Source organism: Colossoma macropomum, unplaced genomic scaffold (assembly GCF_904425465.1).
Source record: "Colossoma macropomum unplaced genomic scaffold, Colossoma_macropomum, whole genome shotgun sequence".
Classification (NCBI taxonomy): domain Eukaryota; kingdom Metazoa; phylum Chordata; class Actinopteri; order Characiformes; family Serrasalmidae; genus Colossoma; species Colossoma macropomum.
Window position 1 is genome coordinate 23,279,382 of NW_023494803.1, and position 23,637 is coordinate 23,303,018.

Consider the following 23,637-nt stretch of genomic DNA (forward strand, 5'->3'; position numbering starts at 1 on the left):
ATAAAAAAGACTTGAAGAAATGTAGTACGTAGTCTTTCTATCACATGCAATATCTTGTAGTTACATTGTTTACTCCAACTGAATGTCTTTAATAATCTAATAGAAAATCAATGTAAACAATGTAACATCAATGTAACTTAATTCTCACGGAACAGCAGCCTTTTTTTAGCATCTCCATTGCCCTGAAAAAACAGAGAGAGAGAGAAAGAGAAAGAGAAAGAGAGAGAGAGAGAGAGAGAGAGAGAGAGGGGGGGGGGAGAGAGAAAGAGAGAGTGATAGAGAGAGAGACTGAATTTTAGACTAGCTTATCTGAAGCAAATGGAAGAACATGAAATAAACTAATTAGTAAGCTATTAGTAGACAGGAGAGAACAAGGATAAAAAAAACGTTATTTAAAAAAATAAATAAATAAACAAAACAATGCATTGCATAACTGTCGCTGTTTTTATGAGTTCTAAGGTTCAGCAACATAATGATAAACCCTCAACCAGTAAAGCTGAACATCTCAGCTTGTTTTGGATACTAAAATGAGCAGTTTTATCATTATTTTTCTGTCTTGCAGCGTGGGAATATGCACTAACAGCAAAATGTCAAAAGATGTCAAGTGTTACAGTTCCCTCCCCACACTGGAAGAATTAAACAGCACCCCAGAAAGGACCGGAGCTGAAAGGTTTGTCTCAAAACCCTTCCTAAAATGATTAACCTGTCCAGAGAACATTTCGGAGTTCAGTACTGAGAGCTTTGTGGTTGATGGTAATTGTTCTTTTTTTGTCCCCCTGTTGTTGCGTTCATCAGTCTCCCCTCATTATATGAACAGAGGAAGAAAAAAAATGTATGAATAGCGCAGGGAGATTTTCCCACAGTCCTTCAGCACAGAAAAATACACCATTGTGGGCCGCTTCCCATCCCTGACGCCCTTCCACATTTGTTTGACAGTCAGTATTGCTATAAATGGGGGAAAGCCTTTTCAGAGAGTTGCTTGGAAAAAAAACACAAATGTAAAAATTGAAGTGATTTAGAGGACAGAATCTGACAGTATCACCAAGAGGGGGACACTGGACACGGTCGATACTGAATCAGTGTCACATTCATCAGCCCCTAGTAAAGGTCAGGTCACCTTGATGGACACAATTCACAAGTTCATCCAACTTAGCAATAATGCTTGATTGGCAGCGGAGGTCATTAGCTAGAGCTGCAGTGTCATCAAATGAAAGCTGGGAGCTCCAGAGTGGCACAACTGGCTAAGGTTGGCTTTATGTTTGGGAGACTGTGAGTTTAGTCCCTGGTGATGCTACAGCCATCTGCAGCCAGGAGTCCCAGAGAGCATAACTGACCGTGCTTGGAGGAAAATCGCTAGTCTTCAACCTCCCAGCTAGGTCGCATCATGTGATAGGGACACCTAGCTAGCAGGTAGGAGTTGTACGTGACTAAATTAGGTGAGAAACTGGGTAAGAACAAAAAGCTGAATATGACAGGCTAAATTTCTTATAAAAAATTTAACAACATTTTAAATGGCATTAAATGGTTGTTAAGTACTTTATATGTTTTGTCCTAGTATAAAATTTAACTGTGGATCTTGGTAAGTTCATTGATTCATAATGGATTTTTATAGTACATGCAGCCTGCTAGCTTCAATACAATACTAAGGCACAACTCTGAAGTATAAAATTTCTTTAGTGCTGTACAGAGGTGAACAATCACTATTAGAGCTAGACTGTCATTTTTTGGGGCCATAAATGTCAAAACAAGGAAAAAACATCTATGATAAATGCTAATTTCTGCCAGCGCCCCTACAGGATTGTAGTACTATGCTTCATAGTCTGAGTCAAATGAACACTATTAGGTTGTTCTAGATTAAACATATGCATTTGAAGCTTGCATGTTTTATTTAAAGCTTGTAACAGACATATGAACATATAGTTTCCCTGTTATGTTGCAGTTCTACCACTGACACATTCTTGACTTCCAGAAGGTCTAGAGTGAGCTTTTTCTCACAAAATTGGCCCCACCTACTAAAAATCAAACCATGATTGTTTAATTCTTCAGTAACTTCCCACTCAAGCTAGCAGTTAATCTGACTCATTAGGCCCTCAGTTCAGCTCCAAGATGTAATGAATGGGAAAGCTAACTTGGCTGTAGCTATCTAGATACCACAGAGAAAATAAATCCTGATTGGTTAATTTTCTATTGAGCAACTGAATAATTTAATACATTTTTTCAACCTAAACAATGAACTAAGAGTATTACTGCAATATGTGTAGAGTTTAAACACAACAAGCATGATGATTACATAAAAAAAATACAATACAATGCAATACAGTACAATAATATAGAAAAAAGATACCTAAACATGTATTGTTCATTTCACAGAAATCGTTAGATCTTCTCTGGAGGCTTAGATGGCCCTAAGGGTTCTATACTGGTGCCGTAAAACAATTCTATGGTAATCTATAATATTTTCACCTTTTCATACAATAATGCTGTACTACTATTATATAGTAATTTATAATGCTTGTATAGCATCCTGTAGTAACCTATAATAACTGCCTAAAGTTACCGTTGCATTCTCACATGAAATGTAAAAAGTCTTGTAGCATAATTATTATTCTTTTTTACAATTGTTGGTATTTAATCTATACCCAAATTAGAAAGAGTCCACTGCACAGACATAGGGATAGAGGGAGGGAGAGAGAGACAGAGAGAGAGAGAGAGAGACAAAAATTTACAGAAGCGGGTAGAGTAGGCTAAATGCATTCTCAAGTAAAAGTTTTGTTACTTCAATGAAAAAATGACTAAGTTTAAAGTATCTTTCAAAACAGAACTTCAGTAAAAGTACAAAAGTACCCAGCAAAAGTACTGAGTAACTCAGAGACCTGCAATAAAACATCTAAGTACATCCAGCATTTATGAGCATCAAAACTGAGAGTTTGTTAGGCATTATTCTTCTCTTTTTGTAATCCTTTTTGTCTAAAATAAAAGTCATTGGTGTGAGCAAGAGCAAAGCAGTCAAGGACCTGAACTACTGTCACATAAAATTAAACCCAAAATAGGAATAAGTAAATAAAAGTTAAAGGGTTATATTTCATTTTTTTCCCTTAGGTACACTTATGATATTTGTGTGGATTTATGTACCAAAAAGGTACAGTTCATGTTTTTGCATGACCATTTTCTTTATCCCTTAGAATTAAATAGGCTGTTTTAGTTATTCTGGCTTTAGGACTAATGTAAATGACCTCCCTGTATTTTGAATCATTCAAAATGCAGTTTAGACTGAAACACCCCTTATAACTTCAATATAGATGGGTTAGTCTAATAATTCAGGACATCATGTTTGGAGAAAGAAGGGTTGCATGTATGTTCCCAAGAAGATCATACCCTTCATGATAACTGGCTGCTTCTCTGCAAACAGTGTTGGGGCATAACATGTCATCGAAGGAAACGTTAATGGAGCAATGTACCAGACATATTAGAAGTGAATTTAATGTCATCAGCCAAGAAACTGAATCTGGGAAGACTTTCCAACAAAACAACTGTAAACATTTGGCCAAAATAACTCAACACTGGTTTTTAAAAACAGAAACTGTTTTCATCTCCTGACTCATTGAAAATGTACAGAGGATTTTGAAATCGCAAGTCTGTCAAAGAGACCGTTGTACACTTGTGGAACTGAATACTGTTTGCCTAGAGGAATGGGGCCAAAATTTAACCATAGTGCTGAAACAAAGTACTCATAATTGGACCTGAATGCTTCCCTACCAATTTAATTTTTTAAAAATGCTTTTGTTTATGTTTATGAATACATAAGTACGAGCTGAATATATCCAAATTGTGATGTTATTTATCACGATAACGATATTGTCATATTGCCCAACAGAACAACAAAAACAGAAGTGTCTGAATACTAGTTTCCCCTCACTGTAACTGAGCAGAAGAATCCTCATTTTGAATATGAAAATACTGATAAATAAAATACTGAAAGTACAATTCCACCGAACTGTTCCATGACTACATATAAATGAGTAAACCTGATGTATTTAATCCCTACCTCCGGTCATTTGACTGTTTTTTTTTCTCTTTTGACTGTTTTTGATTGTTGCCTCTCTCACTCTGAGGGGCGCTTCCGGTTGTGACGTAACCAAAAAGAGAACGCTTCCCACCAATCAGCAGCGCCGTGTGACGCGGAAGTGCAATGGCGGCGAATAGAGCGGGTCTGGAGTCCGGCAAAGAGAGTAAACAAGGCATTAACCACAGCGGACAAACGAGTCATAACGAGGAGCTTAAAAGCTCTTTCAAAGACTGTTTCTCTTCCCTCCTCGACTCCATCGCCGAGTTCGGTCCTGAGGTTGGTTATAATGATTTATTTTGTAGTGTACATGACTGTGTGAAATGAACGGAGCTGCCTGAGTGTGAAGAAGCTAGTTTTCTTTCCTTTCTGAAATTTTCTGTTTCAAATACAGACACATGCATACAGAAGAACAACGCCAGCACTCAGAGCGTGTTATGTGTCTTGTGAAGACACATCTGGAAATAAACATCCTTTCACATCTAGTCCATTATCTGTTTCTCTGTTGCTTCAAACCGCTACAAATGTGTGTGCTGGTGATACAGAATGTGCAAAATAAGAGACCAGTGTGCGTTTCTGTAACAGAGCACTTTACAGAGAAAGTCCATCGATTTATCAGAATTAAAAGGTTAAGGTGTAATCAGAGTCATTCAGAGTGGTCTGATGTAGCTAAAATGCTCCGTTACAGAGAAACATACCAAGTCAGAATTGTTGACAGTGATAGGAACCAGACCTCTGACGAGTTTAATGGCTCTGAAAGGCATTTCACCCGAAAATATTACACAAACTGTTTATTAAAACATTGCCAGATGCCTGAGACATGCTTTTACCATTGTTTTGTAAAGAGTTTGGTTGAATAAATGTATGTGTACGTGTTTTATTCCTTTCATGGCGGAGAGGTACATGCAGGGTGTTGTAAAGCAAAATAGTACCCAAAGAAAACTTATTTTCTAGGATTTTACCATTGTCAGCATTACATATAAAACCTCTAAAGACACCTGTAGGCTCACTGGTGTTTTTGGATAGTAAACAAAATGGTTATATGTGTGTTGTAGACATTACAACTCCTGGTTCCTATCAACTGAATTATGCAGAAATTTTAAAAATATGGTGGAATTCCCCTTTAATCAAGCTTCACTTGTTTTCCAGCTCAAAGTATGTGCTGGAGTGTTAAGCATCACTGCCAACGTGAGCACTGTTAACTTCTCTGACCTGAAGCCATCCCATGTGTACAACTGTTTACAAAGGCACATTGCCAAGTTACAGGTAAGTAGTCTAGATAACCAGTTTTTAATAGCTCAAAAAAAAGAAATAAATACTAGCTTTTGGGTATTCCCAGATAATTAAGTACTTCAGAAAGCTTTTACCTCATGAAGATGAGTATAGCCTTTTATAACTTTTATATTATGTGTTTTTTCCCTCTCCCAGGTAATATCTTCAAATCTTAAGCAAATTGTGGAATTAGAGAGCCTGTCTACCTCAGTCAATAGTAAAACAACAGGAACATCTAGCAAAGAGCTAGCAACAACAACTGAAAAAGAGATGGAGGTAGACGCAGTGCACATTCCAACCACATCACAAGATCACACTGCCTCCACAAAAACTGGGAAGGCCCAGGTTGATGACAGCAGTGTTCAGATCAAAGCTGGGAAAGCTGAGGTAAAATATTGTGATACTGTGATGTAACAATAGTAATCAGAAGAAGCAATGCAGTTATTCTAGAGTGGTTCACTGTTTTTTATATATTATATATATATATATATATATATATATATATATATATATATATATATATATATAAATATCCAATCTGAAAAATGTATGTTGAACCTGGAACTGCGCAATATAATTGTTTTACAATACTTTATTTCTAGAGTATCATAAAATAATACTCTGCCTGATGACTGAGACATTGTTTTACAATAGTTGTTAGATACGCTTTTGGGCTACAGTGTATATATTTTCCATTAATGGTGAAGAAGTACATGCAGGGTGTTGTGAGGCAAAATAGTCCCCAAATAAAAAGGCTGCATTGGTAGACATTGTGACCCCTGGTTCCTATTACCATCACTCTAAAGAAATCTGAGTCTGTACGTTTCTCCACAATGAACCATTTCACATCAGACTACTCTAAATGACTTTGTTTACATCTGAACGATTGAATTATTTAGAAAATTTGGTTCCCCTTTAAAGTAGTTGCTGTACAGTTCAAAATATACATGTGTAAGTGAGACGTTAGAACTGACAGCAAAGTTTTGAAAACCTGGACCATGGGTTCCCCAAGGGTGGGACTACAATAATGTCACATTAAATCACAGAATGCTTTTCGGGAATGTATTGTGGATGTTGTCAGTACTGGACACTGATCATCTACAATTTTAATTACAAAGAGAACATACGTGGTTCTTTTTAATAGAATTTAGCGTAATACAGAGTGTGAAACAGTATTAAACAATCATTACACTCAGTGTATCATTTTATATATATATATACTTTTCAAACCTCAGAAAAAATAAATATGGTGATGGATATCATTTATCTTGAAAAGTAATGTTTTATTTTTATTATAGTGTGCAGTTCTAGGTTCAACATACATTTTTCAGATTTTTCAGATTGACTCCAAGTAAGCATTTTAAGTGTTCAAAATGTTTATAGTGTCTTTTATATAAGTATCTACAATTTGGGCGGTTAACAGTTTCAGTATAATTCTAAAAAAAATGTTAATACTTGAAGGAACACTACTTTAGGGGAGCTAAACTGGACCAGAATTCAGAAGATTTAAAATTTTCACCAGCTTGAAAGTATGTCTTTCAAATATAAAACAAGCTGTTATTTTGCCTGTGAGGGGATACTGCATTAGACCAAAATGTTAATATAGTGACCTGCATTACAGTATGCCTGGTCATAATAACAATAACTTGCTGACATTTGCAGCGTGGCTCATATAAAATTCATCAGCATGATAAATTTGCATTTTTATTTTCTTAATTTGTTTGTTGCTAACTTTGAGTTCACTGTTTATTTTCAACCACTAAACAAATTTTGTAGAGTTCTTTTCTGAGCTGTTTAGGTCTTGGAGTCCCATCGATTGTTGAAATCCAAAGAAAGACATTCAGAGTGTTCTGATGTGAAATGGTATTTTGCAGAGAAATTCATGGACTCATGGACTCATGGATTTCTTTACAGTGGTGGTAATAGGAACCATCACAATATCTGCAGTGCAAATATAGCCATTTTATTTACTGTACAAAACGACCAGATAACCTACATGCACGTTTTAATGTACTATTGGTAATAGTAAAATATAGCTAAAGCTGAAAAAAAAGATTTTTTTACGGGACTAGTTTGCCTTACAGTGCCTTGCGTATATACCGTTCGAGAATGAATGAATGTATTTAAAAAAAAAAGGTTTTAGGCCAAAACCTTGTTGCAGAACTATCATAAAACAATGTCTTAGGCATCATGCAGTATACATAACCACTTCATGTAATAACTTTTTGTAAGGGAGCTTTTAGAGGCATTAAACTCTTCAGATGACTGGTTCCTGTCACCACCACTGTGAACAATTCTGACTTGGTAAGTTTGTCTAGAATCAATTTCACATCAAACCACTCTGAGTGACTATGTTTACATTTAAATAATTTACTTATGCAGAAATTTTGAAAATCTGCAGAGTCCGGTCTGGTCTGGTAATAATTGGCTGGAAACCAAGACATCTAGAGGAAGCAACAGTGGTGGCATTGAAATGTATGTAAATCAAAAAATGACAGTATTTGTAGGATCAGAAAAGATTAACATCAGTGAAGTTTCAAAACTGTTCTCTTCTGAACTTTAATTTTTACATGGTATTGATTTAATCAGCGTTTGCAGTTAAGTGGTGTTGTGTTCAAAAGTAGTTAAGGTTGATTTGTCCAGCATTACCTGTTGCTTGTCTAAATCTAATCAACCCTAGGTGGTCTCCCATGTAATGTCTGAATTATTCTGATTCTTGCCGTGGGTCTTGGAGGTAGCTCAGTCCAGTCTGAATGGAGGGCTCTCTCGGCGCTTGCTCTCCCTCAGTGAGAAATGAATAGCCGCCCTGTTGGAGAGTCCTGAGAGAGGTCCAGGCCCTCACTGCATTATGAAGTGGATGCTCATTACTCTGTGAAATTGCATGTGGGTGAAAGACAAGGAGGCCTTTATTTTTATATTGTTGTAACTTACAGCCGCTGCAACAAACAGCCAGAGCAATCTGTGCTGTCTGAAATAGCTGAGAGTATAAAATGTTTTGATAGTTGGCATAATTGTGTCCACTGCTCTCAACTCATTATTCATGTAGCCCCCACAGCATTCTGTTCCTCGTTATCACTAAACAGCAAAAAGACGACTCTGGATTGATTTCCCTCAATAGCTCATCAATTCACAGCTCATTTCTCTCTCTCTCTCTCTCTCTCTCTCTCTCTCTCTCTCTCTCTCTCTCTCTCTCGTTCTCTCTCTCTCTCTCTCTCTCTCTCTCTCTCTCTCTCTCTCTCTCTCTCTCTCTCTCTCGTTCTCCCCCCCCCCAGATTGAACGGAGGATATCTGCATTTATAGAGCGCAAACAGCTGGAGATCAATGAAAACAATGTGCGGGAGTTTTGCAATGTGATCGACTGCAATCAGGGTGAGAATCGGAGGGCACCAGAGGAGTGATGTGGGGGGGTTGGGGGTTGGGGGGTTGGGGAAGAGGTCTACTGAGTGACTGCCAATGTTTGGGAGAGTGCTGATTTTCCACTGGCAAGAGGTCAGACTGCACCACTCACACAGCAGCCTGAAAGACTGCAGCTTCAAAATATGTCTAGTTTTGGCCTCTTTGAAGTGGAACTGGGCTCACACTCATAACATTGAAATAACAGACAAAATCAAGGCAGAGGGGAGAGCGAGGCACATCCTAACAAATTTTAGTTCTTATTAAACAATTTAAACATTATTTGAGTAAGACTAATATTTTTACATGCAGTCTACACAGCTCTGCTATAAGTGAAACTGTAAACTTTGTTTCCAGTGTCAGTCGTTCTTGAACAATTCAGCCATAAGCGCTGCAAGTTCAAATGTTACTTACAGTACTGTGCAAAAGGTTAGGTGCCACCCTTCATATATTTAATTTCCAGTCATTATATCTAATAAATGCAAGTTGTTAATTTTAAGAATTAGGGGAAAAAAGCAGGAAACATGTATTTAACAAAAAATGATACAGAAGTCTCAGTAACTAAATATAATATCAGATTTTTCAGTGTGTCCACTCTTTGCTTTTTTTTACAGCTTCCATTTGTTTCCTGAGACTTGCTTTCATTTTTTCAAAGAAATCTGCAGGGATATTTTTCCACACCTGCAAAGTTCACTCTTAGAAGTAGGTTGCATTTTCTGCTTCTCATAATCCAAGTAATCCCAAACACATTCAGTGATGCTGAGGGTGACATTTTCGGTGGTCTACTAGATGTTGCACAGTTGTCAGGAGTCCCATTTTCTTTGTATCTTTTAATCATTTTTTGAACTCCAGTTTTGAAAATTTTTGTTTGCCTTTCTACTTCCTTATGCAAGTGGATTATCTTATATCTAATCTCCTCAGAAACACACTATATCCAAAAGTATACAGACACCCGTTTTGATGAGTGTATTCGGCTAAGGGGCACTGATTGCAAACACAGGTGTACAAGTTACAAACATGCAGTTTATATAATTTCCATATGAAAGTATTGTCAAGAGAATGGGACACCATGGTGCAGCTGCACGTGAGCCTAAGCATCAGCTAGAGGATTACAAGGCCATCATCGAGGTGTGGAGCAGTAAAACTACACGTAACTTCTTGAGTGATGAAGCACCAACCAGTACCCTTGGGAAGAGTTAGAGTGGCATTTTTTATCCGGAGCTAATCAACCAGCATCACTACCTGGCCTCACTAACACTCTTGTGGCTAAATGCAGTCAAATTAAGCATTGTTCTAGCAAGTGTAAGGCCTTCCTAGAAGAGTAAACGCTATTGGGGGGGGGTGAAACTTAAATTGAAACACTTGATTTCAGAAGAAATGTTGGACATATAGAGTGTCATGGGTAAAATGAACTTGTACTTTATAACCATTTGGACTGGAAATTAAGTAAATGTAAGGTGGTCTTTGACTTTTGCACAGCACTGTACCCTATTGGTGGGGTTAATTAGAACAGACTGAGAGGCTAGTTGTAAAAGTCACTAAAAAGTCTGGTAAATCAGTCCAAACACAAATTGTTCAATACGGTTTCATGTAGTTTGAACCAGATGAATTTTTCATTCTAAATATATAAAAATATATGCATCAAAATAATATTTTGGAGTGAAATAATCTAGTAAAAAGGCTATTTATTTATTTTATTATGAATAGGTTTTTGACCACAGATTAGAAGAACAGATATCAGTGTGATAAAACTGAAATATATTTGATATGCATTTCACCTATAGTACATTTTTTAAGAATCTGTGCATAATTTCCAAATATAACGGGTTTATATGTATATGGCGGGAAATGGACTTCTCTAATGGTTTACCACTGGAGGCTTAGTTGTAACACTTCATTACAGTTAACGCTGACACATGGAGGCTGTATTTTAGCCTGACTAACTCTTGCTGTGAATATATTTACATGCTTCATGTTACAGGCACCTAGAGGCTGATTGAAGTAATATACTTGTGAATTCTGAAAAAAACACTTATCATGAAAAAAGTTACTTTTATGGTACAAAAATAGTTTTCAGGGTGAATCTCAAGAAATGTTGGTGTGATTGTTTGTAAAATTTGCAGATGACTTTGTTATGGGAATTTGAGAAGGTGATGAAAAGCACATTCTACTTGAACCTTTTTAACTGCATGAAATACCCATAATCTTCCCCCCATGTTAAGTGCCATGCTGCCCCTATATCAGGGAGATTCATATTTGCATTCAGTGTAATCAGGTCTGTTGTGCCATTGTACTTGTTATATTTGAATTTCATTGATTTACCTGTTATTCCCATTACTTGATGTGGGAAGGTAGGATTTGAGTGTATTTTTGTTTTGTTCTTGAGATTTTTCTTAAATGGTTTATTAATTCTCTACAGAAAACAGTTGTGCCAGAACAGATGCTGTCTTCACACCATATCCTGGTTTCAAGAGTCATGTCAAAGGTCAGAGTGATATTGTACTTGTCTACTTCCAGCCACAATTAAGGTAGAATTTGCTGGGTTAAAATGTGAAAATTGCTTGTGCAGACTATGTTGTTAATGATTTTGCCCTTGCAGTGACACGAGTGGTGAATACATATGGCCCCCAGACTAGAGGGGGGCGCTCTGAACAGGGAGAGCAGCTGGGCTCATTCAGTAGAGACTGTGGAAACCCCGCCATTGAAGAGCGACTGCACAACATAGAGGCCCACCTGAAGCTAACAGCAGGTCAGTGGAATCTACAAGAAGAGCTAACATCCCTGAGAAGTTGTTCTCACATGCACGCCACATGATAAAATTGCCTGGAAAATATAGTCATACTGTAGTTCCAGACATTTATAATTGCTTTAAAGTGGATCCAGTGTGACTCTGACTGTCTGTCTTGTAGCGGGTCCCGTACCACAGAGCATTTACCAGCGGCTGAAGAAGCTAGAGGATCGAATTCTGGAGCTTGAGGGTCTTTCCCCAGAGTACTTCCACTCCACAGTGAGTAGCGAGGAGAGAAGCGGAGAGGATGTGTTTGTATGTTGTAGGGGGGGAAATAAATACAAATTGAATTCTTCAGAGGAGCGTAGCACTGTGGAATTGTATAGGTTTCAAATCAGTTTGTTTGAAGCAGTCACAATACATGTTGAAAACTCAAAGTAATTTCTGTAGCAGGATGAGTTATTATGAAACATGTCTCAAGTATCATGGAAGAACTCGCAAGTGTTTTCTTAATTTATAAAATCCTAGACACCTTTATTAGTTTAGCTGTACAATGCGCAAAGCCCATGGAAATAACAGTAGAAGACAATCATTGATTTCACAAACTTCAGCTTGTGTGTAAAGACAATGTTTTGGAGATTTTGCCTAGATTAGCATTAATAGAGGCTTCCTGATGCCGGTGGCTTTTGAAGAGCTTGGCCACTTTAGCTTCTGTGTGCCACTCTTTCTCTTACAGTATACATATACTTGCCATCCTGCAGACTTTTGGCTTATGTGTATTTTTTCCTCCACTCACGACAGTCAACCAGAGAGTTCTTCAAAGCCATTAAAAGCTGATATGAGTGATATTTTTTCCCCTCTCTTCAGAATTTGTTATCCATGTCAGATTGTAGCCCATCAAAGTTAGCTGAGTAAGTGCTCTTGAACCATTCTACGCCTCCTCACACTGGCTTCACTTAGTTCAGTGCAGAGCTGAGAGCTAGCTGATTTCCATGTCCTTTAGTAAGTGTGTGTGTGTGTGTGTAGTGCCTATAAAGTGGGGCATTGAGTACACTGTAAAATATGCTGATCTTTTTACTTTGTGCCATTGCTTTTAGCACGTCCAGTGAATTAATTAAACCGCTGCGGTGGGGGCCATTTGATCTCGTTCCCAAATGTGTTTATATCCACGCTGAAAAGTGATTGAAATTAAGCTGAGTTGCTAGTAGCTGATGAGAGGAGATGGACAGAATAGATGAGGGGGACACTGGGTGTCAGAATGAATGTTGATGGCCTCTTCTGCACAGCGCCAATCAGTACTGTGCAAAGATTGGCTTGCCTGGCTACTGTTGATGAAAGTCAGTTAACAGTAACTGTTAATGTTGATTGCCTTACAGTAATATAAAATATTGAATGATACAAGTTTATGTCCCGTAGCAGGATGTCTATGCTGGCAGCTGCAATCTCCCACTTTATAATTACTATATAATTATAATAATAATATAATTACATTATAATGATGTCAGATAAGCTCTTGATCTACACTTATGTCCAAAAGTTTTAAACACTTGATTATCCAGAGTTTCTTATGAAATTGAGGGTATTAATAAGGAGTTTGTCCCAATGTTGCTGCAGTAACAGCCTTTGGGAACTCTTGTGGGAAAGCTTCATGCTAGATGTTGGAACATTGCTGTGAGTATTGGATTGTATTCAGCCTCAAGTGTGAGGTCAGGTTCTGGTGATGGGTGATTAGTTCTGGATCACAAACATGCACTTTAAGTCATTCCAAACGTTTTGGGTAGGATTCCAGAGAATGCAGTTATATTGCTCTCTGGTCCAATGCTATGGGGCTTTATTATACCTCCTCTAACCGATGCTTGTCATTGGGCACAGTGACCTCAGGCTCATGTGCAGCTTCTCCAGAGCATCCCATTGTATTGGCAGTGCTTTTCTGTGGAGATTGAACAAGCTATGTGTGCACAAACGAATGCCTGTATCAGCAATGCATGCACTTTAGAGTACCTGAGTTCACTAAAAGGGCTGTCTGTATACTTTGGGACATATAGTTTAGTTTGAGTAGCCTGTTTTGAGTGGCATGGTGTCTTTTGTCCCAGTTTTCTACATCAGTAGTAGAAGATTGTTTTGATGTTTGTGTTGGTAGATCAAAGAGTACTTAGAGGTATATATTTACATTTTATGTGTTTGGCAGACACTCTTATCCAAAGCAGCTGACAGTCATGTTGCTAAGGTAGGCGTAGCATTGAGAGTCTCCTCTTGGTGTAGTGTGGCGTGTTTGCCCATGCTGGGAATCGAACCCTACCCCAATGAAGGGCAGCGATATTACCCACTATGCCACACCAACTGCAGTTTTCTGGAGAATTTTTTTCTTCTTGGAGAATCTATGCAGTTTTGTTTTTCCTTTCACTTAATCAGCATAATTTTTAATTTCAGAGTTACTCACACAAACGCCCGAAAGCTTCAGTTTCTCAGGTAAGTTTTATTTGTATTGTCTTTATGAAGGGCTCTGACAGAATCTTTGTAGAGACTGAAAAGCTGTCTTGTTTTTGCAGAGCTACAGCTTGACTGAGTTGGATGGGAAGATCAACGCAGTTAAATCTGCCTTGTTAAAGAGAGCGAGCGAGTTCCAGGCCACAGAAGTGAGGGAATTTCCATTTTGATGCATCTGTCTGTGTACATACATTCAAAAGCAAAAAGGCCTTCACTCCTAAAACACAGACTCTACATGTGAATCTGCAATGAGGAACAGTATCATTTTTTTGTTATCTTTGTTTGATGTGTAGATGGACAGCTATCTTAGTTCACAGTTTGTTTGAAGTAGTAATTGAGAGAACAAATCCATGCTGTCGTTTTTCATTTTTGTAAATATATCTTTTCTGTAAGACGTATTCTGAGTATTTCTTTTTTTCTACACAAATTCCTCCCTTACAGACAAACATACACTGGGTGTTTCTATAAGTCTTCAGCCTTGAAATACCTTGCCTTTATTTCTTAGAGCTGAATTTTGTTCCTTTTGTAGAATAGAAACATAAATTCAAAAGAAAAAAATTAAATGTTGGTAGGATTTTAGTGGAGTAAAAAGAGAACTACACTTACAACAAGCAAAAGACTTTCGCGACAGCTGCCTTAACTTTGATGCAGATCATATCACAGTGTGAATTTAGTTCTCAAAACCAGCTTGAAAAAGCACATCACTCATGCTATCACTGTCACAAACATATTGGAAAATTAATTATTTTTGTGATGTAAAGATAAACAGTTGTGGTGTAATGTTGAAAGATGCCATTTAGATAAATTATGTACATTTACAGTACTGTGCACCAGTCAAAGACTGCCCTTTTTTTATTTACCTTTAATTTCCAGTCAAACAGCCATGAAGTACAACATATTTATTTTTCAGCGTCAGCAAAGGAAAAAAAAACATTTACAGAAAATGACACGGAAGCCTCAGCAACTAAACATGCCACATGTTTCAGTAATTAGTGTGTTCACTCTTTATTACAGCTTCCATTCTTTTTGAGAGACTTGCTTTCAGTTTAAAAAAAAAGTATTTTTCGATACCTCCAAAGTTCAGTCTTAGAGATTAGTTGCATGTTCTGCTTCTCACTATCCAAGTAATCCCAAACACATTCAATGATGTTGAGGTCTGGACTCTGAGGTGGTCAGTCCATTGTTCTGAGAACACCAGCAGCTTCTTTGTTTGAACACATCCTTTAAAGACCTATAGTATTGAGTTGTCTTCTCACAGTGGAAGATTTCATCTCTCGAAGATGAAGTACTGTTTTTCTGATGTTGACAGTTTTGGTGGTCTGCCAGGTCTTACACGGTTTTGTTCAGAGTCTTACACGATTTTCTCTGTATCTTTTAATATTCTCCAGTTTTGAAGACTCCTGCTTTTTTTTCTTTGATTTTCCCCTTTCTTATTCAAATGGATTATCTTATATCTAATCTCCTCAGAAATATCTCTAGAAAAATAAATAACTTGTACTTTCTGAAAGGTTAGACTGGAATTTAAATAAATGAAGTTTAATCTCTGACTTATCTGTATATAAAAATAAACCCTCAGATGACCACCAGGACAGAAACTGTCTGTGTGTGCGTGCATGTGTGGAAAAGAAAGCTTGATTGCAGGGTGGCAGGCAGTGTGTGATCAGACTGCTGCTGTGCGTCTGTGCTCACCTCTGCAGCCTGTCATTGCAACAAATGACCTGATTACAGATTCCCCAAGCTATGAACAGACAATTAGTCTGGAAGATTGCTCCTTTTCTCCTGACCAAAAGCCTGTGTGAGGCCACATGCAAGGCAGTTCACCTGTGATCTACAGTCACATTTTGACCTTCTAAGCACGTTTGATTACAGTGATTTTAGCAGTGCTGTGTTCAATACATTATCCACTGACCACCGTCTGTTGTGGTTGCGAATGGTGACTAATAAGACGATTCTTTCGCTGTCGCAAAAAATAGGATTTGCACTGTAGTGAGACGAGTGTGATGGTAGAATTAGCACAACAAAGACTAATCAGGGCAGAATCACATTTGAAGCTGATGGACAGTGCTATCAAAGATGGAAAGGCTTTGATTTGGTGTAGATGCATGTGCCACTTGGAATGAACAAAAAATTTACAATGTAAAGGAAGATTATTCCACCTTAATTAAGGTATATGTTGTTGCTCGGTGCTTACATGATTGCATCATATACAAGTACTTTACTAGAAACATGGCAAGTTAAAGCAATAGTTTGGTGAAAGTTTAAACATATACTTTTGCTATATATTGGTGTTCAAATTTTGGTTTTTTTTAGTTTTGCACTGGAGATATGGAGTTAATGTAGCTACCCAATAGTGGAAGATTATGGGGCCTGTCTACAATTAGCATTTAATGTTATTTGTCATGTTATATAAAATTCTTTAGCCCAGAATTGTGTCCCTTGGCCTCATCGCTTTGACAGAATTCATGTTTTTGTACATTTTATGTGTTTTCCTCCTTTAATGTTGTCTCATTACAATACCCAGCATGCATTACACAAATACAACATACAACCACTCAGAATCTCCCTCACAGTGATAAACAAATCCTGACTGCTAGTACTGCCACTGACATAGAGGCTAATAAATACCGACATGATTATTCAGCTTCTTAGCAGTATCCTAAGCTATCTGATTTCCTTTAGGGCAACCCCCCAAAAAACACCCCATAGCAGATGTCCACTATCCACTGTGCAAACTGCATGCCTAATTCTCGTACACTTGCCTCAGATTGTGTCAAGTTGTTAAGTACTTAAGTACATATACTTGCTTATGTGGTTTCTGACACTCTATGACAGTAGTAGGTATTAAATAAAATAGTACAAAGTGTTTTTTTTGGGGGGGGGGTTGTTTTTGTTTTTTGCTTGAGACTTTATTCCTTTTCACTGTCTACAGTTCTACTGTAGTGTTCTCTTTCTGCAAATCGAGCGCTTCATTCAGGCTCTAACTTCTCCAGTCTGACAGGTTATCAAATGCGCCTGAGTGCAGGCTTGTCAAAACACAGGACTTGTTGCCGTTCTCTGTGTGAGGGCTTGCAGTCTCTTCTTCCAGTGAGGAGGGAAGTGAAAGCTGTCTTTTCCAGGTGTTCCTCCAGGCCTCTTTCGCTCTCCCTCTGCCTCTCACTTTTCTCTGAGCCCCCCAAAAAAGGGCCCGCAATGCACCCTGGGAGGCGAATACTTGAACGCGGGGACAAAGCAAACGGGGAGTCGGCCATTGTTCCCCCTGCAGCTTTTGTCTCAGTCTTGGGCCCCTTATGTAGCTTAACGAGAACAAATTGGTCGGACAATAACAGATGGATTATGAATGTGAATAAAAGCTTTTGTTCGGAGATATGCCCAGCCAGGATCCATCCTGACCCATGGCCATTGAGCTGAGAATGCGGCTTAATAGGCAGGTGAAGTACCTCTCATTGAATGTCAATTTTATCTTTTGTGGAAATTTGGTTCAGCATTTTGCCACTAATTTTGGAGGTGTCAGGGCATGGAAGTGTATTTTTGAGGGTGATAGGTACACACTAAAATTTTCAGCAGTGCTTTCACAATCACATTAAAAAAAAAAGATTTCCAAAAAAATGGAATTGTTGGAATAGAAAATTAAGCAATGTAAGCCATACGATAGAATTTAAGTTGTTTGTGTTCATAGAGCGACACTGTTTTTAGTTAATGATTGACTTCATTATTGATGACAGCCATATTGGTGTGGATGTTAAGGGCAGCAGAGGCCGGTTTTGTGTCCAGGAGGGTTAACTCTCTTCTCCCACCCCCACCCACTCCACTCCACTCTACTCCTCCATTCTGCTCGTGGCAATAGGTGCTTCCGCCCTGATTCGCCCTCTGCTTTCTCTCTCTTTGTCCCACACTTTCTCGCTCTCTCCCTTCTGCTATCTCTTATGTTCTCCCTGTATGTGATTAAGACTTTTTGGCAGTCTCAAAAAAAGCCAGTCAGCTTTTCCTTTTTTTGCCCGAGTCCCCCTACATTGTGTGGGGGAGAGGGAGAGACTCATAACCATTCATAACTCACCAACTCTTAATAGGCTTCAACCCTCCAGAAAGAAGGAGTGAAGCCCCCCCTCCCTTCCTTCTCCTGTGACTAGTCAGCCTCAGTCTTTCTTCCCCCATGGCTCTGTGTCAAAAAAGACTGTTGCTCGTTTGTGTGGGGAACAATGAGGAACAAGGCTGAATCTCTAGCGTCGAACAAAGGGGAGAAAAACAGCTTTTTCATTCTGCGGAACATTAGATTCTGACACATTTTAGCATGGTGGTTTTTTTTTCTCCTCTCTCTGGCCTGAGTGCAGTGGCTGGGCTCTTTAAAAAGGACCACCTGTTGGCTAGCAGGCTGCTCTTCATTACGCCAGCAGCTATTATCACAGAGAGAGGAGCTCCACGGGGGAGTTCTGAAGTTAACCCTGGCAGCCTGAAGCTGCACACTCCCTGCCATGCATCAGGAAGTCACAGACACACGCACGCACATGCTTTTACCTATGCATCCACTTTTAAAAAATACTTCATTTTCACATTTGCAATGAAAAATACAGTTAAATGAATCATGTTTTGTTGATTTTCTTAGAGAAAATAAATCGTATACAGGGAATAAGTGTAAATATGGCATTTTTGTTGCAAATTTTAGTGAATGTTTCTATTCATTATCTGAGTTTAACATATTGGAAAAAAAAGTAAAGTATAAAATGTGTCACTTTTGAATAGCCACATTTTATGCTTTATTTTTTCTTGTGATAAATGCAGCAAAGAAACAGTACTTGTGTATTAAAATGTGCAGAAGCATGTTCTCTGTACAGAATGTGTACTTATTTTCAATAAACAAAACATAATTTGACAGGGGGTGCCCAAAGTTTTGCATATAACTGGTATCTATGAATTGTAGAGACCTTTACACAGATCAGAGTTTAATATTCAAAATATAAATATTGCTAGTATGCAAAACATGGCTAAATATGATTAATATTGGATGAATTAATCTGACACTTTTAAAATGCCTTTATAGCAATGTATGTATTTTACTATAAGCTACAAGAAAAATAAATGACAGTGGTAATGAAAGAACAAACATGTATGTTAAACCTATGACAAAAAAGACACTAGTCCTATGATTATAAATTGAATTTTAAAGTTTGTTTTTTAAAGTGAGCTCTTTGGAAAAAGGATGGTTTAACCCTATATATGTATATATATATATATACATATATATACATATAGGAAAAGTTTGACCCTGTAGAACAGAGGCTGCTGTAGTGGAGTTCAGCACAGAGGGCCCCTCCTAAGAGCACTGGAGCTATGCGGTGGTGGCTCGGCTTTCTGGGGTTAAAATGTGGCAGTTATATTGCCAGGATGAAGCAGCAGGAGCCGAATTCAGGCAATTACAATCAAGTCAGGGCGCAGTTAGAGCGTGGGCCTGGAGCCTGAGTAGGATGCTGATGAGACACTTAGCCACACAGCCTCAGCCATTGGCCCTCTCCCTCTCCTTTGACTGCCAACCCCCCCTGCTGGACAGCCATGAATACCTGAAACTTACTCACACGCCACTGTACTGCCCTCGACATACAGCTACACTCCATCCCGCACTGGAGATCACTTATAGCTATAAGGATTGGTCAAGATTATAACTGCAATAGACAGCTTACTGCTGAAATACAGCTGTCTGTACACTCTTAAAAATAAAGGCCCAAAGCGATTCCTTGGAGTGATGCCTTAGAAGAACAACTTGAGGTTCCCTAAAAAAGTTTTTTTTTTGCACAATTACAATTTTTTACTTGATGGCTCCTTAAAAACCGGGTTTATAAATTAGGTGTGAGTGTGAAGACTTTTTAAAAGTTTAAAGAACCTCTACGCATAACATAAATGTTCTCTACCAATCCAATTTTTTCCTAGACTCTTAAAAAAAAGATGCCAAAAAGGGTTTTTGGAGTAATGCTGCAGAAGAAGAACTTTGGGCTGCCTAAAGAACCTTTCAGTGGATGGTTCTTTAAACCGTTGTTCTCAAACCAGTTGTCAAGGCCCCCCAGATGCTTCACATCTCTCCTTTGTCATTATGGGTTGTCAGTTGAATTGGAGCAAAAATTTGGACTGTCTTGGTGGCCCTGAGCACCAGTTTGAGAACCACTGCTTAAAAAAGACTTATGAGTTATGTGATAAAGAGATATGCAAGTGTGAAAAAGCTTTTTAAAGTTTAAAGAATCTTCACATATTGTAAATATTTAGTACCAAATACAGGTTTTCCTAACTAAAAGTGGCAAAAATGATTCTTTGTGCACTGCAATAGAAGAACCACTTTTGGTTAGGTAAAAAAAAACTCTCAAAAGATGGTTCTTTAGATACGTAGATAGTTAGAACATTTAAGTTCGAATGGAACCACTGCATTATCCAGAAGTTCTTCAAACCTTTAAAATGTTCTTTATACTCACAAACCTCTTTTTCAAACATGATTCTTTAGGGAACTTAACATGCTTCTCCTATGGCTTTGCTCATCGAACCCTTTGTGGCACCTTTATTTAAGAGTCTAGAACTGTACAGCCAAGAATAATTTACAAACCTTTATTTTTAAGAGTGTACCATAATAACGTTATTGGTGTCACACAGCAATATTCGTCTTTTAATTTTAGCTGTATTGATAGTGAATAAAACTTAGTTAACTAAAATATGTCATTTTATTCATGCCTCAGACTTCAAAATGCTCAAAAAACAATTCAAAATACTTAAAAACTGAACAGATAATTAAGTTTCCATTCTGGAAATTTGGTTTCTAGTTAACATTACAGTACAATAGGATTAAGTATAAGTACAAAAGCATCAGGTCATCAAGGTCTGAGTAACTTATAGAACTTCACTGGAACTTCAGCTCCTATCAGTATAGAAACTAAAGGTTGTACGGTTCTATTATTCTCTTTTTCAGACTATTTGGTTAAAAAGTCCTAAAGTCAGCAGTCTGACCAATCACGAATCAGTATAAAATGCTAAAGCTCCAAAGTCAGCAGTGTGACCAATCACAAAACAGTATAAAATGCTAAAGCTCCAAAGTCAGCGGTGTGACCAATCACAAAGCAGTATAGAATGCTAAAGCTCCAAAGTCAGTGATGTGACCAAATCACAAAAAAAATTAAATGCTAAAGCTCCAAAGTTAGTGGTGTGACCAATCACAAATCTCTACTGATGTCACCAACAAAACATACTGAATTTAAACACCAAAAAAGGAATTAGAAAGTAAGTATGAATGGCTCAAATGTAGCTACAGTGTAGATTCCTTTACTCACTACTACACTTGAGTAGAAGTAAAAGTATTATGTTTTTCAAATAGTAGAGTACAAAACCATTAGTATTTTACTTAATTACCTGTATTTGAGTAAATGTAACTAGTTACTGTCCACCTCTGCAGTCAAATGACACTGGCTTTAGGAAACTGTAAGCCAAACATATTGTACTTACACTTGGAGAAAAGATAATAACCTTTTGTAAAGGTACACTGTCATTTTTCTAAACAAAGTAAGACTTGAACTCATCATCCATGTCACACCATGTTCACATGTTCACACTCCAGCACGTGTATACCTGGGGTTACTGGAGTATTAGGCTGCACACCTGAGGCCTGCCTGCTCAGCGTGAGCTCTAATCTCTGGGCCATTCCGCAGCGAGGGCCTGCGTGACACACGGCACCGAGAGGCAGGGATGTGTTCCCCATCCTGATTACTCCAGCCCCCCCTCCACCTCCAGCCCCTATCTCCTCTGGCCTCCTACAATGCCAGCATCTACACAAATCACTTCTGCCCCCCCTTCCAGTGACAGTGCCACAGTTGTGTTGTTTTTTATTTATTTATTTATTTTTTGCAGCATCTGAAGGGAGGGAGACACCTGAAAGCAATTAGACATTTCTGCTTGTTAATTTTTGCCAAAGAAAACTCTGTGATTTTTGGAGAGCTCCTTGTATATTTTGTGTGCACCCTCGCCGCGCTCCGTCTGACTGGTGTATTTTGTGCCACACACCTGATTCCTCATACTCATTTTCAGTTTAAAGTGCTTGGATACGCAAAGATAACATTGATTTTGTTAACACTATTGCAAATATTATGTTACTGTTGACAGTATTTCTGTTGCAGAGACAGTGAGACTGTCTCTGCTAGGTGCCTGGAGATCCTGCAGGTTGTAGAGAAAGGTAGAATGAGGGAAAAAAGGCCACTCTAAAGTCTCTCCAAAGCCCATTTCTCTTTAACCAAGCTGTAATCCACATAAAGTATGTAGCTGCATGTCTCTTTTTATATTTGCTGCTCGTTTGTTTCCCCCTTTTTAGGTGTTGGGGGCTAGATTACTGGTTTTGGTCCCTCAATTTTACCCATGGCTATCTATTGCTCGATGTGCTTGCGAGCAATCCTCCACCTCCTGTTGGTATTGCCTGCTATGGGGAAGGTTGTCGTCAACCCCCTCTCGCCCAATTCCTCTAGTAATGGCTGTTTTTTTAACAGTGCTTTATCATTCCCTGGACCCCAGACACTGCTTTCTCTCTCCCTCTCCCTCTCTCTCACTCTCTCTCTCTCTCTCACTCTCTCTCTCTCACTCTGTCTCTCTCTCTCTCAGCAGCTCTAGCTCTGTCCCCCTGGCAAATTATTCCATCTTTGCAGAGAAAGAGAAATTGGATTGTGCTGATCCTGTTTTTGTGGCAGCGAGGGCAGCCGCAGCATTATCCTCGGTTGACACTAGTGACGGAGAGGCAATCACACATGGCCACACTCTGACAAAAACACTCCAGGAAATCATACCACAATAAGCTCTGACTCTGCCTACAGGCCAGCTACAGCCACACACACACATACACACACACTCAAAACACAGCTACTACCACTACTACTGCTGCTATTACAGGGCTGTTGTCACCTACTCACTCAGCAGTCTCACATGCTTATGTTTGTTTGCTGTGACCATCAGACAGTGTTTCAGACATTCATTGGGGTTTGGACTTAGTAAGTAATAATACCAACATACCATGTTATATGCACTTACGGGAATATTCTGTAATAGGATATTGTCGCTGTTGTGCAAAAACGTTTTATCCTGTTAAGGTTTGCATAATTTGAAAACACCAGCCGCCCTTTACACTATGTTAAAATTTCATCTTGTTACATTAACATCCAACTTGTTTTTCCTTACCATTATGGAGTTCTGATAGCGACGATATGCTGTAATAGAGGTCTGAATATATTTTAAAACTAAACATTTCTGACCAGTTACAGCAATTCAAGAGAATAGAACAGCACATTCCCATTGTGCACAATGCGAAATACAATTAGATTAGTGGCTTACAATTAGTATCTTATAAACAGCTTCAGGTGAACAGACTATGATAAATGTTAAAAACAGAGCTGTGCCTACCTATTAAGCAACATAACTGGCTGCTTAGGGCCCTGCAACCACCAGGGGGCCCCCTAACAACTTTTAGGTAATTGCTCTAAGTTACCATTATGTTAAAGAGGGGATAAGGTGACTGGTTAATCGTGTCTTAAACAAGAGAAGATGAGGAGAAAACACTAAAGATAAAGATGTTTTGGGTTCATTTATAGGTGTTAATGTTATCCCATTTTTATTGGCTTTTGGTCAGAAAACAAGAAGTAGTCAATCTGGGTGGAGAATGCTGGGATGCTGTTAGCGTTCAATCATCTAC

At 38.4% G+C, this 23,637-nt stretch overlaps 1 protein-coding gene across 2 annotated transcripts; it reads left to right on the forward strand.

Annotated features, from left to right (window-relative positions):
- Positions 1-4,155: 4,155 nt before the first annotated feature.
- On the forward strand, positions 4,156-14,341 carry LOC118824047 (MAP3K12 binding inhibitory protein 1). 2 transcript variants are annotated; one of them, XM_036593955.1, is made up of 9 exons: positions 4,156-4,342; positions 5,213-5,329; positions 5,492-5,722; positions 8,608-8,704; positions 11,148-11,213; positions 11,328-11,477; positions 11,638-11,735; positions 13,887-13,925; positions 14,006-14,341. In XM_036593955.1, exons 1-9 carry the CDS (start codon positions 4,190-4,192, stop codon positions 14,111-14,113), a joined length of 1,059 nt encoding a protein of 352 aa, XP_036449848.1. In that variant the 5' UTR covers positions 4,156-4,189; the 3' UTR covers positions 14,114-14,341. The 2 variants fall into 2 exon arrangements, with proteins under 2 accessions (XP_036449848.1, XP_036449847.1); XM_036593954.1 differs by lacking the exons at positions 13,887-13,925; positions 14,006-14,341 and having other exon boundaries at positions 11,638-13,863.
- Positions 14,342-23,637: the final 9,296 nt, after the last annotated feature.